Source organism: Girardinichthys multiradiatus, chromosome 8 (genome assembly GCF_021462225.1).
Source record: "Girardinichthys multiradiatus isolate DD_20200921_A chromosome 8, DD_fGirMul_XY1, whole genome shotgun sequence".
NCBI classification, from domain to species: domain Eukaryota; kingdom Metazoa; phylum Chordata; class Actinopteri; order Cyprinodontiformes; family Goodeidae; genus Girardinichthys; species Girardinichthys multiradiatus.
The window spans coordinates 28281388-28299178 of NC_061801.1; the positions used below are offsets into that span (position 1 = coordinate 28281388).

The window sequence follows — 17791 nt, forward strand, 5'->3', positions numbered from 1 at the left end:
GAAGCCTCTGATTTGAACACACTGTTGTTGTATGACAGACTCATGAAGAGGATGCTCAGGGGAGTCCTCAGAACAGAGCCAGCATACTTTATGAGCTTGTTGAGCTTTAAGTCTCTGGCTCTGATGATGCTACCCTAGCAGATGGTGGCAGAAGAGATCACACTCTACAACAGACTTATAGAAGATATGTAGCATCTTGCTGCAAACACAGACGGACCTGTTTGTCAAGAAGTACAGTGGATGGGCTAAATACAGAGGATAATTTCTCCATTGTGAGATCAATAAAGTCTAAATTATTATTATTATTATTATTATACTTCCACCACCAGACTTTTAAATGGCTAATGGTCTGAACTTTGGCTGGGCCATGGCATCATCTTGATTGTTTTCTTTTTCAGTCATTCTATTATGGATTTAATGCTGTGTTTGGGATAATTGTCTCTTTGAATGACTGTTTCAATTCAGATGTCGAGTCATGTGACTTTATGGTACTTCGGCGTACAAGCAAGTATGTCAAGTCATGTGACTTTATGGTACTTCAGCGTACAAGCAAGTTTATAGTCAAAGGCAATAACTTCAAGGTGTAGAGATCCTGAAGTTGCAGACAAGCACATATCACCAGCCCTCTACAACCACAATTTTTAGTGTTGCTTTGAAATATTTGAATGGATATGTTCGGTTTTAGCCAAAACATCTGCAAAGTGTCAGGATCTGTGCCATGTCTGTTTGTTTGGTGATGTTTACTATGCTTAACCTCTAGATGGCGTGGAACCTGGAGGAGAGGTGACAGGTGTTTTCTATTCCCCTGATTACCTGCTGAGGAATATTTAAGGAGGAGGCTGCCAGCAACTCACTGCCAGAGTGTTGCCTTTAGTGGTACAGCTTTAGCCACATTACCTTTGTCTTGTCTTTGCCTTGACCTTTTGGTAATCAGTGTCTGTTACCTTGCAGGATTACCTGAACCTGACTTTGCCTTCTGCATTGAAATCTGCCTGGATTACCCTCTTCTGGAAAGAAGCAATCCAGCTCCATGAACAAAGACTCAAGCCTCTTGTTACTTTGTTTGATCACACCGGCTGGCAGCCTCCTGATTTCTTCGCTCCTTGGATCACCCTCCATGAACCCTGTCCACCCTCCTCCATCCACTGCACCAACTTCAGAAACTCTTGGACCACCTAACCATCCTGGCACACCAGTATTCACCATCCTCAGTCTCACGGGCAAACAACCCTTTGGTCTCTTCACCCCCCTCTGGTGGATCTCCCCATCTATCCAGTAAGACAGAATTATTATTTAAGAATTCAGATCCTGAGTTACTCCTTGCTTACCGTTCTGTTTATTTTACAGTTGGTATCCCGGTTCCAGTTCCCTGCACATTTCATTACACTGTAAATAAACTCATTACCGTTAAACTCAGTCTCCTGAATTGCTTTCTGCATGTGGGTCAAAACTGTTCAAAACATTATGACACAAAGTAGATTTGATAGTCAAAAGTCTGTTAACATCCATCTAGAGGCTTTGTCAAGTGTCTTCTTATCTTTTATTTCTGAATCATCTTTTAGATCTTTGTTTAAAACTGGGAATATCAAATCGGGTAAAATGTTAAAATCCACAAACCAGTGACATTATTATACAATGCCATGACATTGGTATTAACTGTTTAGATTAGTAAATTATTGTATTTTGTCCATTTTTAACATTTCCTTACCCCCATAATCCAGATGTATTTAAAAATAGTTTTTTTTTACACATTAGCTGGAAATCCAAGCAGCATTTTCAGAACGATAAGCAGATACATTTGGCTGAATCAGCTGTTTCAGTCTATTCATTTTATTCTGGTAAGCATCACAAGAGGAGTGCAACAGGCTCTATGTAGATACAGGAGATTTTATTTACTGTTTTTGCGTACAAACATAGGCTGCAAATGCCAGTCAAACATGTTTTTACGTTCAGAATACAGTAATCCTTTTTACAGTTCTACAGGCAGAACATTGAATAGTTAACAGGAAAAAAGACTCAAAAATAGAAAGTGACATAGTTGGTCAACAAGTCTCATCTTGGAGTTTAACATTATGTCCTCAATTTAAAAAAAATACTAGAACATTGCCTAGAGTAGGCAAATGTAATGGTGACATGACTTCTGAAAAGTGGCAGCAGAAGGTTGTGTAAAATCAGCCATAATATGGCAACAAATACCAGGGTCTTGTCCAATAAATGCACATTTAAAGCAATGTGCACCATATCTTCAGGCAAACTCACAGAAAAAACTTTAGAATTTCGGCTGGGACTGAGACTGTGGTGAAAACATGCAGTTACAGTAACAAACAGACCAAAACAATACAGATTTAGAGTATTATAAGACTCTCCTCTACCACAAACTGACAGGTTGGATTTGCAAAGAGGTGAATGGTGTATCTGCTTGATCCTTAATGATCCAGTGAACAAGGCAATAAATAAAAGGGAAACCAAATTATGTATTCTCTAGTATTATACATATTATACAGTCCATGGAAAAGAAGGGGTCTTAATTTCCTGAACCTGCACTTTCTATTCGGTTATCCACATGAGCTAGCTAAACAATCACAGTGGCCAGTCTGCTGTTCGAAACAAATAAATACGCTAAGCTGACAGTGCATGAACTGAGAGTTAAAAGATACAATACCTTTAAAAAATATTCATACCTTTTTTCTTTTTTTTTTTACATTTCTTCACATCATGGCAACAAACTTCAATGTATGTTGTTGGGGTTTTATGTGATAGACCAACACAAAGAGGTGCTTATTTGTCAAACAGACAGAAAATGATATGGGGTTTTCAATTTTTTTATACAAATCAAAATCTGAAGAGTAAAGCATGCACTTGCATTTAGACTCCTTTAATCTGACACTGCTGAATTTATCATCTAAAAACGGAAAGAGTACGGCACAGCTTTAAACCTCCCAAGACATGGCTGTCCGCTTAACACAACAAACACGTGGAAGAAGTTGCTGTGCTCAGATGAAACCAAAAACTAACTAGTGAGTATACTTTTTTCAGCTGGAACCAGGAAGCTGGACAGAGGGAAATACTGGAGGAAAACCTGTTAAGAGGCTGCAAAAAACTTGAGAATGGGGTGGAGGAACACTTTCGATCAGGACAACAACCCCAAGTACAGCCAGAAGTACAATGGAACTGTTTAAATCAAAGAATAGTCATGTGTTGGAACGGCCCAGTCAAAGTCCAAATCTAAATCCAATTGTGAATCTGTGGCAAGACTTAAAAATTACTGATCGTAGATGCTCTCGATTTAATCTGTCTGAGCTTCCAATAAGAAAAATGAGCAATATTTTCAGCCAGCTTGTAGAGACATACTTCAAAAGAATGGTAGCTGTAACTGCACTGAAGTGCTGTTCTTTAAATACTGTAAATACAAATGCACATCACATTTTTTGTAATATTTTTTGATAAAACGTTTGAAAACCATGTATCCTCATCCTTGCACTTCATAAATATACAATACATTCTGTTGGTGAGCCACATAAAATCCCAATAAAATACACTTAATTTTGTAGTTAAAAGATGATAAAATGTGAACATGTTTAAGGGGTGTGAATATTTTTGTTAGACAGACCTACTTAGTGGTTCTTATACTGAGACAAAGTTAGAACAAAATGTTTTAAACACAGCAGAAGAAGCAGATTCATTTACTAGAGAAACCACATTATATTAAGACAGTTTTCTAACATTAATTTGACATTTTACCTTAAATAAATAGATCAAACAGACCATCTTATACCAAACGAGAAGGATAAATAAATCAGCATAAAGGGCATTATAAGAGATAAAACTGTGTCGCCCTTAGAAGACCAACTTTAGCACAGAGTTTAATTCGCTTACAGCATCAGAGGTCATATGAAGGAATGCTCTTGTACAGAACAAGCTAAGACCATGCTTGTATTTTAAGGTCCTGTCTTAGCCTATAAGTAGTAGATGAAGGATGTGTGGCTGTCCTCAGCAAAGGCAACAGGAGGATGAAAGTTTTTTACCACCAGCGTTTTAGCTGGCATGTAGAGTTAAGATAAATTTTGGTGGTAAACAAAAGCAAGTGTTGAGGCACAAAAGGATTGGATAAGTACAGGCAGCTGGGACTCTGTTTGAAGGAGAAACATGATGGAATTATCACATCCTAAATGAGGCAAAGAGCCTGCTACAGTGAGTGAAACTAAGTGAAATTATAGTGGCTGGAAGCTGGAAAAGCACAATTCTGCAGGAAAAACCAACAGAATAAATTAAGAGAAAAACAACAGTGGTTTTATATATTCAAATGAGCTGATTTCTTGCTTCTCTTTTACATAGTTGCTCATATGCTATATTTATGGTGATAATCGTGGATAAAAAAACAAATAAACTCTTTTAGCATCAAGTCTCGTATAGACAGTCAACCACAACATGACAACCACAACACCTTAGATTCACCAATGATTTCTCACTGGAGCTCTGTAACAACGTTGGGATTTTGATATTTATCAACGTCAATCTTTAACTGGAGGGCTCACGAAGTTTTCCCATTTTCGAGCGACATGTTTTCCCAGGTTAAATTTTTTAAAAATATTATCTTAATTTGTGCTTTATTTGAGTGTTATCGGATGTCAGCAGGGAGGGGCCTGTATGAGATTATCACAGTATTATAACACTGAGTAAAAATACTCAGATTTTATACATAAATTTAAAATCAAAATCTGATCTAATTACTTTTATTTAAAACAGAAAGGCGACAAATAGTCCAACTATTGCTAAAATAGTGTAACATATATAATATGGCATCTACAGCATTTATAGCTATTTTGAAACATTTTACATTTTCTAAACAAACCACATTCTAAACTTAGACGTAGTGGTGTTCAAGTGCGTATTGAACAGACTATCGCACCCTTTAGCCATTCTGCTCTTTACATACAATACAACAATAAGCAGTAGAATAAGTGGATATAAGATGGTTAATTAGTCAGGCTATCGGCTCTGGAAGCTAGCCTATATTGGCAGGTTACTTGCCAACTGCACTTTTAAAACACTTTTCATATAACTTTTAAATCAGTGTTGGGAGACATTCTGTTTTGTCAAAGTTTTTAACTAGAAATATTTCCAGACAGCCAAATTTCTCTTTCTTCTAAGTAGGGGTAAAGTGTTGTAAGCTTCTTTCAGCAAGCTCACCATCAGTGACAAGGAAATAGGTGTGAGAGGGGCCGTGCTGCCATACTAAAAGCTGCATACAGTCAAAGAAAACTCCTGAAACGTCAGCACTTTATCTGGCATCTCATTAACGGTACAATGTACAATTTTCAGCAGTTTGAAATTGTAACTAGAAACCTGGATACCAGTAAGGGCTCACGCATGGTTCTCAGCATTTTAGAAACTAGGGGGCTGATGATGAAATAGATGACACCAAGGTAACCCGACGCTATTTGGACTTGTTGCAGACATTAAATGTGAAAACTAGTTCTTTTAGCTTCTGTAATTAAAAATCCCAGTTTTCCTTTTAAGAAGTTTGAATACAGAAGAGAGTCTGGAAACATAGATGCTTTTTTTAGATCCCCGTTTTCTTTTTGCAATACTTTTCCACACCCGAAAACTTGAAAACTACAAGAACCATGTCACTCATTGCACTTACCTCCAGTAGCAGGCAATCATGGCCCAGCACAGGCCTGTAAAAGCCTCACGAAAAAGGCATTATAGCAGACATTTTCCCAATGTCTAATATTAGCCTAAAATATGGCAATAATGAGTTGGTGGTTTCAATATTGTGGCTGATCGGTGTATACAGAACCTGATCATATGTTTCATGTTTTCTATGACTAGACAACAGATATGTTACAAAAAAAATATATAAAAATAAACTAATGACATCAAGAGATCAAATCTAAACCCAAAGTCATCCATAACAAGAACTCAAAAAAATGCAAACAAAATATAAAAACACGCCTGCATGTTAAAGTAGAAACAGTAAAATAACAAGAAAGGTAAAGAGTAACATGTGCTCTTCACTGGACATAAACACAAAATTCTCAGGCCACTTAAATTCGTATACAGTAGTTTTAATATTCAATGAGTGCACTTTTGTCGCCAAAGATTAAATGGTACAAAAAGACACAATGTCCTACATGAATTGCATGTGTTTTCTGTATTATGACTGTTGCATAAAGTCTACACTAGACTCTGGAGGTGAGAGGAATCTGCCAAGGAACACCCAGCAGTTAAAGACACTTGACCCTTTCCACAGCAGCATACAGGATTGGACTACAATGCTTACGTTACCTCTAGAATATCAATAATAATATTTAAATGGAGAATTCGCGGGCGAATATTGTTAGAAACAAGGCTGAAATCTTGCTCCATTACAGCAAGGCCTGAAATCAAGTCTAAATCCTACTACTTTCATAAAGAAAAAGAGACTACTTACCCCACCAGGACCCCAAAAAATAAATTATAGTAAACAACTTTAAAAAAAAAATACAACTTTAAGATTACAAACATGAACATGCCTCATTTTCTCCCCTAAAAACAACAAACAGTTTGGCAAGATGTCCTATGTTACAACAAGACAAACTTTTTGACAATTCCTACATTAGAAAATATATTGCTTCCTGTGCATTTAAACTGGAGACTACCTCAAGAAACAAATGAGACAAATAAAGGAAATCAGCTTTTTTGGGATAGGAAAAAAAGCACAGGGTAATTAATTCGTAAGTCATAGCTTTCAACTCCAGCCAGGTTTGTTTACGTCGTAAACACAATCACAGGTTTTGGCTTCTTGTGCCTTTCAAAAAATGGTGATAAAATGCCAAAAAATGTCTTGGCTACCCCGAAATAATGCGAAGAGATTATGTAAAACGTGGTTAGAGACTGGACGAGGAAAAGCATTTGAGACGGAATAATACATTTTGCAACACTTAATGATTGTCCAAAATAAATGGAAACGTGAGTACAATGTAAAGGTACACGGAAGTCCAGAAAGACGTACTGAATTTTAGCACATCTTCATTTATGAGACAAGAAAAAAGCAAAGTGTGACAAAAGCAGATTGCCTGGTAAATAACTACACCTACCAGGAATCATACTAACTACCGGGAAATGATGTATATAATCATGACCTTAAGTCCTTTGAGCGTAAGAGATTAGTGATGCCCTCTTGTGTTCTGTAGAGACAATCCTTCCAAGTCAATTTAAAAACACACTACAATGGGCTCACTTTGAGCCAGTGTCCATCCCCCTTTTTTACACCTCTGCTGATCTGAGTCCAGACAGAGTGAGTGTAGGCTCTACACTTCTGTGGAGAAGAGGATGCTCTGTCGTTTACTGTCCGGGGTAGGAATGGTTTCCAGCTGCAGGAAATACAGCAAGACCTGGACCTGAAAGCACAAGAGACAAGAGCTGTTAGTCAGAATTTAGGATTGGGATACAATGGCAAGAAAAAGCATTTGCCCCTTACACTTTTCTTTTGTCTTTGCTTTTTTTTTTGTTGCACTTCAATGATTTTGACCATCAAACAATATTTATCTAATAAAAGATAACCTGAGTAAAAACATAAAGCATTCATATCAAATAGTGATTTCATTTATTAAGAAAAAAAATATATCCAAAGCAACTTGTGAAAAAGTAATTGAAATCTGGTTGGCAGCAACTGCCATCAAGCATTCATGATAACTGGCATTCAGTCTATAGCATCACTGTGGAGGAATTTTGGCCGACGTTTCTGAGCAGAATGGTTTCAATTCAGCCACACTGGAGGGTTTTGATGCTTGAACGATCTGCCACAGCATCTTAATTATATTTAAGTCCAAGGTGTGACCAGTACACTTCAAAACTATTTTTTAAAACCATTTAGAGGTACATTTGCTGGTGTGATAATCAGATTATTATCATGCCACAAAATCAAAGCACATTTGAGGTTAAGGACACTGACATTCTCCTGCAGGATTTTGTGGAAGAGGGCAGAATTTATGGCAATTAGTCTAGGCCCTCAGGAATGATAGCAGCCCGAAGTCATCACTCTACCACCATCATGTTTGTCTGTCTGTATGATCGTCTTTTTTTGAAATGCTGTGCTTTCCAGAATTGCGCCGCTTAAAGTGGCACCAGGTTGGAGTAGCTTTGTTACTTTTCATTCTGATTGATTCTTTTTTGGGAACTCAAATTCCTCTTGTGGTGGATACAGTTGATTTTTTTTGGACGACTGTCCTCTCCAATGTCGGATGCTGTGCAGCTGGGAGTATTTTTCCTAATACTTTTCTACTTTTGGACATTTGTTATTGTTGTTTCTTACAACTGGGAGCAGCCGATTAATATCTCAAAAGCTCAAATAATACTTCAACTACAACCCCAAATCCCTGATGAGTTGAGAAGGAGACGTCGTGGATGCAGAGCAGGAGCAAAGAGAAGAGAGAGAAGGAGGAAGTTCAAACCATCTCTTCCGTTGATTATGATGGGCAATGTGAGATCGTTGGGAAACAAGTTGGATGAACTCCAAGCCCTACAAAGGACCCAGCCAGAGTACCAGCAATGCAGTATTATGTGTTTTACTGAGACATGGCTGCAGGATCATATCCCCAACTCCAGCGTCTCTCTGCCGGGCTTTCTATAACCATACGAGCAGACAGAGATTTAAAGAGGAGCGACAAATGTAAAGGAGGAATATTGACAGTACTTGTGAACTACAAATGGTGTAATCCAGGACATGTAACTGTGAAGTGTCATCTCTCCAGTCCAGATATTGAACTCTTGGCAGTAAGTTTTCATCCATATTATTTACCCAGAGAGTTCACCAGTGTTAATTTGGCAACAGTTTACGTTCCACCTTTAGCTGTTGCCGACACTGCATGTGATGCCATCAGCTCAGTTGTTGCTAAGCTACAGACACAACATCCTAATGCGTTTGTGGCAATATCTGGTGATTTTAACCATGCTTCACTCTCTGCTACACTTCCAACGTTTCAACAGTTTGTCAGCTGCTCTACCAGAGAAAACAAAACGTTGAATTTATTTTATGCAAATGTCAAGGACTCATACATCTCTACAGCAAGACCTCTTCTAGGCAAATCAGATCACAATCTTGTTTTTCTCAAAATATAAGCTCCTTGTTCAGAGACAACTTGTAATAAAGAGTACTGTGAGAAAATGGTCACAGGAAGCTGAAGAAGCCCTTCGAGGTTGCTTTGAGGCTACAGACTGGGACGCACTGTGCCAGCCACATGGAGAGGACATCATTGCCATGACTGAGTGTGTAACTGACTATATAAACTTCTGTGTGGATAACATCATCCCCACCAGAACCGTGAGATGCTTCCCCAATAAGACACTCTGGATCACCATTGACCTGAAGGACCTGCTTAACAAGAAAAAAAGAGCCTTCAGAGAGGGAGACAGAGAATTATTGAGGTTTATACAGAAGCAACTTAAAGTCAAGATAAGAGACAGCAAGGAGGTGTACAAGAAGAAGCTGGAGAGCAAGCTCCAGCAAAACAATATCAGAGATGTGTGGACAGGGATGAAGATCACAGGCTTCATGCAGAAGGAAGATTAGACCGATGGAGGTCTGGACAGAGCCAATGAACTGAACACATTCTTCAATAGGTTCAGTTCAGAAACAAGCTCAGCATCCTCCTCTCCTGCTCACAGCCAAACAGACATCCCACCCTCCTTTGACCCACAGGACCCACAGCTGTCCAGTAACACCTCACATTTTTTATCTTCCACCTCAGCCTTAGACCCTTCTGCTTCTACATGTTTGCCTTCAACCATATCAGAAGATGCTGATGCTCCCTTTGCTTCCCCCTTCCACCTGTGTGTCTCAAGAAGTCAAGTGAAGATGCAACTGGAGAGACTGAATCGGAATAAGGCTGCAGGTCCAGATCATGTCAGCCCTAGAGTCCTGGAGGCCTGTGCAGAGCAGCTCTGTGGGATTCTGCAGCACCTCTTCAACCTTAGCCTGGCCCAGAAGAAGGTTGTGGAAGACCTCCTGTCTTGTTCCGGTAACAAAGAAAACTCACCCATCAGTCCTCAATGACTATAGACCTGTTGACCTGGCATCCCACATTATGAAGGTCCTAGAGAGACTCCTGTTGGCCCACCTGAGTAAGCAAACAGTAAACCATCAGGACCCCCTTCAGTTTGCTTATCGCTGTGGAGTTGGAGTTGAAGATGCCGTCATACACCTGCTTCAACAAACCCACTGCTATCTGGACAAAGCCAGTAGCACTGTGAGGATCATGTTCTTTGATTTCTCAAGTGCATTTTACACAATTCAACCTTATTTGCTTTGTTAGAAACTCCAGAAGACTCAGGTGGAGGCCTCAACAATCTCCTGGATCAAAGACTACCTGAAAAACAGACCACAGTTTGTGAGACTGAAGGGTTGTGAGTCTAACCAGGTAGTCAGCAGCATAGGAGCACCACAGGGGACTGTACTCTCACCAGTCCTTTTCACTCTGTACACCTCAGACTTCTATTACAAGATATACTCCTGTCATCTGCAGAAATACTCAGATGATTCTGCAGTTGTGGGATGGACAAGAAGATGAGTACAGGAAGGTGGTGGACCGCTTTGTGGCATGGTGTGGAAACAATCATCTCATTTTGAACGTGACTAAAACAAAGGAGATGATTGTAGATTTTAAGAGAAACAGGGATATTTCAAAAACTATTTCCATCATGGGAGAAGAAGTGGAGGTGGTGGAGGAGTATAAATACCTCGGTGTTCACCTGGACAACAGACTAGAGTGGAGCTACAACTGTGAAGCCATCTACAAGAAGGGACAGAGCAGACTGTACTTCTTGAGGAAGCTTAGGTCCTTTGGTGTTTGCAGCAAGATGCTGCATATCTTCTATAAGTCTGTAGTGGAGAGTGTGATCTCTTCTACCATCATCTGCTGGGGAAGCAGCATCAGAGCCAGGGACTTAAAAAAGCTCAACAAGCTGATAAAAAAGGCTGCCTCTGTTCTGGGGACTCCTCTGGAACCTCTGGAGATCATTGTGGAAAGACGGATTCTTCATAAAATGAAGAACATTATGGAGAACCCTGAGCATCCTCTTCATGAGACTGTCCTACAACAACAGTGTCTTCAGTCAGAGGCTTCTTCAGATCTGCTGTAAGACGGAGCACTACAGGAGATCCTTCCTGCCCACAGCCATCAGCATCTACAACGGCTCTTTGAGGAAACCTTCATAATATGAGCTACAACAACATTTAATTTCCCTTTGGAATTAATAAAGTATTTTTGAATTGAATAGAATTTAACGACAGATGTAATCGAATGTACACTTTTCTAGTTTTGTCCCATTAGTCCACAGAATGTTTTCCAAAAACTCTTGGTGATCATTAAGATGTGTTTTGGGGGAAATGTGAGACGGGCATTTGTGTTGTGACTTTCTTTAGATCAGGACATAATGTGCTGCTTTTTAAGAACATTTAGCGTATTTAATGTTGTCCCACAGTTCTATTTAAGCAATTTTTTATTTTAAAGGCCTTGCAGTAATCAGGTTAGAGTTTGGCTAGTGAAACTGAACAAAATTCATAATTTAACAAGGGATAATTTTTTATTTTCACACAAGCTGGCTCGAAATGTTTTTTTTCTTTTAAATAGTGAGATTCTCATTTGAAAACTGTACTTTGTATATACTCAGGTTATCTTCTGATATTAAATTTCCTTAGGAACTGAAATGTGTCAGTGTGACACAAGAAAATCAAAACGGCACAAATCTGTAATGAGAAAATATATTTTCACAGCATTGCTGTTCAAACTCCACATTCACTGTTTATTTCTGACAAATTCCAATGATTACAGGAAGCAGACAGAGTAGTGCTGGGTTTAGCTCACTTGTGCCATAACTTCCAGAGACCAGCTGTCCCCCATGCTGATAGGCTGAGTGGGGTTAGAGGGGATCTTGCTGTCCTTCTCCGCCGGCCTGAGCAGAGTGGGTCCAAACACAGTTGCCAGATTGTGCAAAGACATCTTGTTGATGCTTTCCTTTTCTGCCACCCTGGGGAGAGGACAAAAGACAAGTGCCATTGGTGTCAAGCATCTCAAACTGTGGTACAATGTTGCCTATAGTGGTGCTCAGACAAAGGTGTTGTTCCCAACCATTTACAAGGTAAATATAAAACTGATCAATAGCCGAAAGGATGACTTGTTAAAGTACATTGATGTTTGCTTCAAACGGAAACTACTCAAAGGAGAACTACAGTAGAGCTTTGAGAAAGTTTAAACTGAAGTAGAAATCGGTGAACCAGGAACCAGGTCTAATACAAGGGTTTCAAACTCAAACACACAGTGGGCCAAAATTAAACACTTAGATAAGGTTGCAGCCCAGCCTTGATATTAATTAAAAAACTTTTTTCCTTCTCTTCAGATATAATGATAAACCTTTTCATATGGAAACAATGGCTTTGCCTAATTAAACATTGAATCCAGAACAAGCTAAGCTTAATACTTGAAGCACACATGAAATCACTTGTCAAGTAAAACACACATCTGGGGCACCAGCAGAGCATTTTGGGACTTTTAGTAATGCACGCACTGTCTCCTGGCGGGCCAGCTCCAGGAGATATTTGGACTTATCTTACAGGCCAAATTTAATACCACTGCAGGCCTGAGTTTACATCTTTGGTGGATACTTATTTACCTCCGAAGTCAGAACAGGGATCTGTTAAAGACATCAAAACCCAACTTCACCATCTCAGTAGAGAGTTGTAAAACTAGTAGAATATGCTAACTGTCAAGCTAAATATTGCTGTTAGCAATAGGCCTACTTGCTAATAAAGGTTTATATATTTGCATTTTGTTTACTAAAATACTAGAATAAGGTGTTCACAAACAGATACGGCAACTATCAACATTTTTAAAATGGAGCAGCCCTAAAGAATTTTAATGTCAAGATTACTTTGAATTTTGACTTTTTCACCTTGGAAATTTTGACTTCTAAGCTTTAGCCAAACATTTTATTGCATTTTTAAAATGACAGTTTGGTGCTACTTGGAAGTCTTAGTATTTACTGAGGTGTAGCTTATTATACAAAGTTTGAGAAACGCTGTATCATGAAAAAAATAAAGGGTCCAAAAAGAGGGCCCCTTAATGTGCTTTTTTTTTTTTGCTTGTCTTTTTTTTTAAATTATGATTGTTAGAAATGCTAAAGGTTAGAACAGCAGATGTTTTGTTGGTAGTGAAATGACACATTTAGAAGAAAAAACAACAGATGCTCTGCAGCACAAAAGGTTCACAATGCTATGGTGAACCAGTTTTCACCTCTAGTCCTCAAGTTGTCAATATCTTCATTTACTCTCCGTGATGACTGTGAAGGTAAAAAACATTTCACTGTTAAAATGAATATGTTGCTTTTACCCTTATTGGTGCTCTCGGTAAAGATAAGTTAACAACTTTTCAATTCAGGTTTTATTGTGGTAGTTCATTCCCCCCTGAAAACACTGCAGGAAAAAATGTTAAGAACTAATTTACCTTTTTCTTTTTTTTAATCACAAAATTACCAGTGCCACATACGTTGAAATATAACTGAAGTATTTGTGAAGCTATACTTTACTTTTTAAGTTCATCAGAGTGTCTTAGAAATTTTTATTAGTGATTCATAATTTCCTATTTCTCTGATTTACAAATATGACATGACCTATTTCTGTTAGTCGCTGTGTAATATGGAAAAGACAAGAAACCATGCCATTCAAGTAAACAGATGTGTGTTGATCTTAAATCAGGAAGTGGTTACAAGCAAAATGCTAGTCACCAATATCTACAGTCAGAGCACTAACTAAAGAGTTTAGAACTAAAACTGACAAAAGGCTAGGCGAGAGGCTAAGTTTATCTAGTCACCATGCACAAAGAGGTGTATAGTAAGGTAGGTTAAAAAAAGTTTCAAGGCTCACAGTTAGAGAACTGCAGCACGTCCCTAAGTGCCCTTAACTACAATAATTGGCCATCCATAGGGCAAATGGTCATCTATGAGGCATCCCAGGAAATACGTTTCTGTTCTACAAAAACAAACGTAAACACTTTGCTTAATGCTCCTAGGACTTTAAGTGGAATCATGTGCTTTGGTCAGAGGAGACTAACATTGAGCTTTTCAGCAAAAAAATACCCCAGGTGGGTGTGGCATAAAGCACATAATTACCACTGTTAAGTATGGCAGAGAACCTGTGATGCTGTGGGCCTGTTTTGTTTTGCAAAGTCCCTGGGAACCTAGTTAAATAAAGAAAATCTGCTGGCCTCTGCTACAAAACTGAAAATTGCTCACCACTCTGTCTTTCAGCAGCGCAAAGATCCAATCAACATGGCAGCAAATCAACTCTTTATAACGGGTCCATGATTGCATCTATTTAATTACTAATACACCTACTTTGTTTTAAAACAACAATGTAATTAGCCATCTTACTGAAATAAATGCATTTAAAATGTGGGAAAAAAAACCTTAAAGTGAATACAAAATAAAGTTTTAAACATGACAGAATAATTAAATTAAAATCTGTTTGAACTCTAAGGACATAACTTGTTTTTTTTTTATTTGTTTTGTCCTTCTCTGTGAAGCTTTAGGTCTAAATTTCATCTAGGTGTTGTCATTTATACCTCTTGAGGTGATCCAGAAGGAAAAGGAATGTGACCAGGTTGGGTTCTGGCAGTGACAGCAGCAAGTTCAGCATACAGCTCTCTTTAGCAACACTATCAGTGAGGGCTGCACAGAAGCAAAGAAAGACAATACAACAATTCATGTGATCATTTCACTTATTGCGTGAATTCTTACAAAGCACAATTTTAGGACGAGCAATGTGTGATAACTGCTTTGAAACAGTTCAGTTTAACAGTGATACTGAAATAAATTAGAAGCATTGGTATGTGACTTACTGATGCCGCCAGCAAAATTAGGGTAGAGTTCATCAGTGAAGAGGGGCTCGGGCAGCTCTCTGAAATATAGCTTCAGGGTTCCAGCGATGGCATTAACGTCCATCTCGCTCATCATAACAGACACATCTTTGTTATCTGCAAGAGGAAGACAAGAAATGAGTAAAGGTTGGAGGAAATGCATAGCAGCACACAGCCTAGGAAATAACTCAAGAATAAAATAGTAACAAATAAATGCAAATACAAGATTAGATTTAGCTTGTGCAATCAACACCTTTTGGTTTATCATACTCCTTTAAAGGTTTTGGCACATCTTCGTGCTTAACGCCAGCACTACAGTAAAAAAATACAGGTCATTAAAACTTTTGCCAATCTAAATAGGACATGGATTAATGTAGGACTTACTGGTGTCAAAAGCGGTCTTCAGAGCCTGAATATCTGTGGCCACCCCTGATACACGGTATATTCCCACCTCCTCCATGCCTCTCCTCTCTATCTCTTCTAGGCACTGACGGACAATGTAGGGCACCTTGGAGCGTTCCCGTCTGGATCAGGAAAAAACCAAACATGCATGATGAAGAAAAATATGTATACTAGTTTACTAGTTTGGCATTGTTTTGATAACTATGCCAAATAATTTACTTCCAACTCACCTTCTTTTCTATTCTTGAACTTTATGTTTCATTGGTGTTAAGAAGGTGAAGGTTCCTATATATTTTTAATTTCAAAATGTTTCCAGACTCAAATATCCAGAGTTTTCAGTCCTATTTTAGATCGTTTTAATGTATAAATAAAAAAGTTCATTATTAATATTTGGGATGGATGGTTGGATGGATGGATAGATGGTGGAAAGACGAACAGATGGACAGACAATGTATTAATGGACAGATCACTGGATGGACAGATAGAAGGATATGTAATGGGATATTGAGTAAAGTCTGGAAGTATTTATGCAGCAATTGCTCCTTTTGAACTAGCTGTACAGTGGACCATCAATTGCATGGTGTCCTTAGCTTTGAAGCAATCTCTCATACTGAGCAAGTATATAGTGACTGTGGAATGAAGAACTCCATTTTAACAAAATAAATGTTCATACTTTTCCAGACTGTTTAGTGACACTGGAAAATCTCTCATTTAGTTTGCTACTTGCATCAGTCAACTGACTGATATTAATTTGCCATGCTCAGCAACAGGCATCCATTATTCCACGAACAGATTATATAGTCATATACAGTCCATCCATCCATCAATCCATTTTCTATACCCGTTTCTTCCATAGTGGGTCACGGGGGAGCTGGTGCCTATCTCCAGCAGTCTACGGGCGAGAGGCGGGGTACACCTTGGACAGGTTGCCAGTCCATTGAAGGGCAACACAGAGACACACAGGCACACACCCATTAAAACCTAAGGGCAATTTAGAGAGAACAATTAACCTAACAGCCATATTTTTGGACTGTGGGAGGAAGCCGGAGTACCCAGAGAGAACCCATGCATGCACGGGGAGAACATGCAAGCTCCATGCAGAAAGAACTCTGGCTGGGTGTTGAACCTGGGACATTCTTGCTGCAAGGCAACAGTACTAACCATGGCATTTCTGATGTACCAAAAAACAACCTTTTTATTATTAATATCTGTGATATCTAGAGTTCTGATGAACATTGAAAATAAGACAGGCACTTATTCAATTATACTAGACTTAATGTGGATTTCTTAATACTGGTTAGAGACTGACATAATGTCCTATACAATGAGCCACTGGCCTCACTTCGAGGACAATTAACAGTCCAAATTAAGGTGTTGGCTAGGAAACCTTAACACGATCAGTGTGCAGTCAAATCAAAGGAGAAACAGTTAACCAGTAGGGTTACACTGTGAGAAATTGATAGTTAAAGACAAAACTAGTACTTGAGTTGCACAGAAAAAAAAGGAGGCCAACAACTAAGCCCAGAGGTATACCAAGAGGAATACCACAGTATAGTACAAATGCTTGTTGTTTCACAGCAGAACTGGCTGCTTTTTATGTATTTTTGTATGTATTTACTCTAGTTTTTCCTGTATTTTAATGTTCACTCACTTGGTCACTGTGGAGATTTTAACTCCAAACACGCCCATGGGTTTCTCTGAGGGCATCCTTTTCAGGCTGAACTCTCTGCTGGTGAACTTCATAGAGAGTTTCACTTCAATCTGACATGGAAAAAAAGTTAAAGTTCAAACAAGTTTATAAAATAGAAACTGCCATAAAGGTCATATTTTGCACTGTTAAAGAGTTAGATTTTTTAAAATGTCCAAACATAATAAAATTCAGAGGAGAGGGGTTGGAGGAGAGTAAAAAATTTGACAAACTCACCCCATTCATGGGAATAACTGTTCTCTGCCAGTCTTTGCCTTGAAGAATTTGAGGGTCGAGCTGAAAGGAATAATAAAAACAGGCAACTTTCAATACCAGATAAACGGTTTGTTTCATTTGTTAGATTTACATTTTTGATAACATACACTAGAGAACACAAGGTTTGGGAAGAAAAGGAAAAGTCAAAATGCAGTTGATCCTTTGAGATCATTTAAAATGAAATTCAACTTTAAACCTAATCCAAATCCTACCCTTATATCCCTACATCATTATATAAGAACAGTACTATGCATTTCTCCCTTTTTTTTAGTGTTTTGTCAGATAGTTTCTTTCAGTTTAAACACTCTTGTTCTTCTGTTCAGGTCAGTTAGGAACTGAAAAATTCGACCCTCTCCAGCAGACCAGTTTCATGGATTACGAAGATATCCTTCTTTTACAGTATTTTCCAGATATAAGATTAACGAATATGATTTACTAAATTCACGACCAAATACACACAGATTTGAGAAGCCACCTGGGAACAGTAGAAACTCACATGATGCAGCATATGAACAGAGATACAGAATACTGT

At 38.5% G+C, this 17791-nt stretch overlaps 1 protein-coding gene across 1 annotated transcript in view; it reads right to left on the reverse strand.

The window, feature by feature from the left end:
- Positions 1-1867: 1867 nt before the first annotated feature.
- bcr (BCR activator of RhoGEF and GTPase) overlaps positions 1868-17791 on the reverse strand; it is a 114595-nt gene continuing 98671 nt past the window's right edge. Inside the window, exons 17-23 of the mRNA XM_047372802.1 lie at positions 17221-17280; positions 16948-17057; positions 15279-15418; positions 14877-15011; positions 14601-14706; positions 11850-12012; positions 1868-7385 (exon numbers count right to left, since the gene is read on the reverse strand). Coding sequence (XP_047228758.1) covers positions 7296-7385; positions 11850-12012; positions 14601-14706; positions 14877-15011; positions 15279-15418; positions 16948-17057; positions 17221-17280 — 804 coding nt within the window. The 3' untranslated portion in view covers positions 1868-7295. The remainder of the gene's footprint in view (positions 7386-11849; positions 12013-14600; positions 14707-14876; positions 15012-15278; positions 15419-16947; positions 17058-17220; positions 17281-17791) is intronic.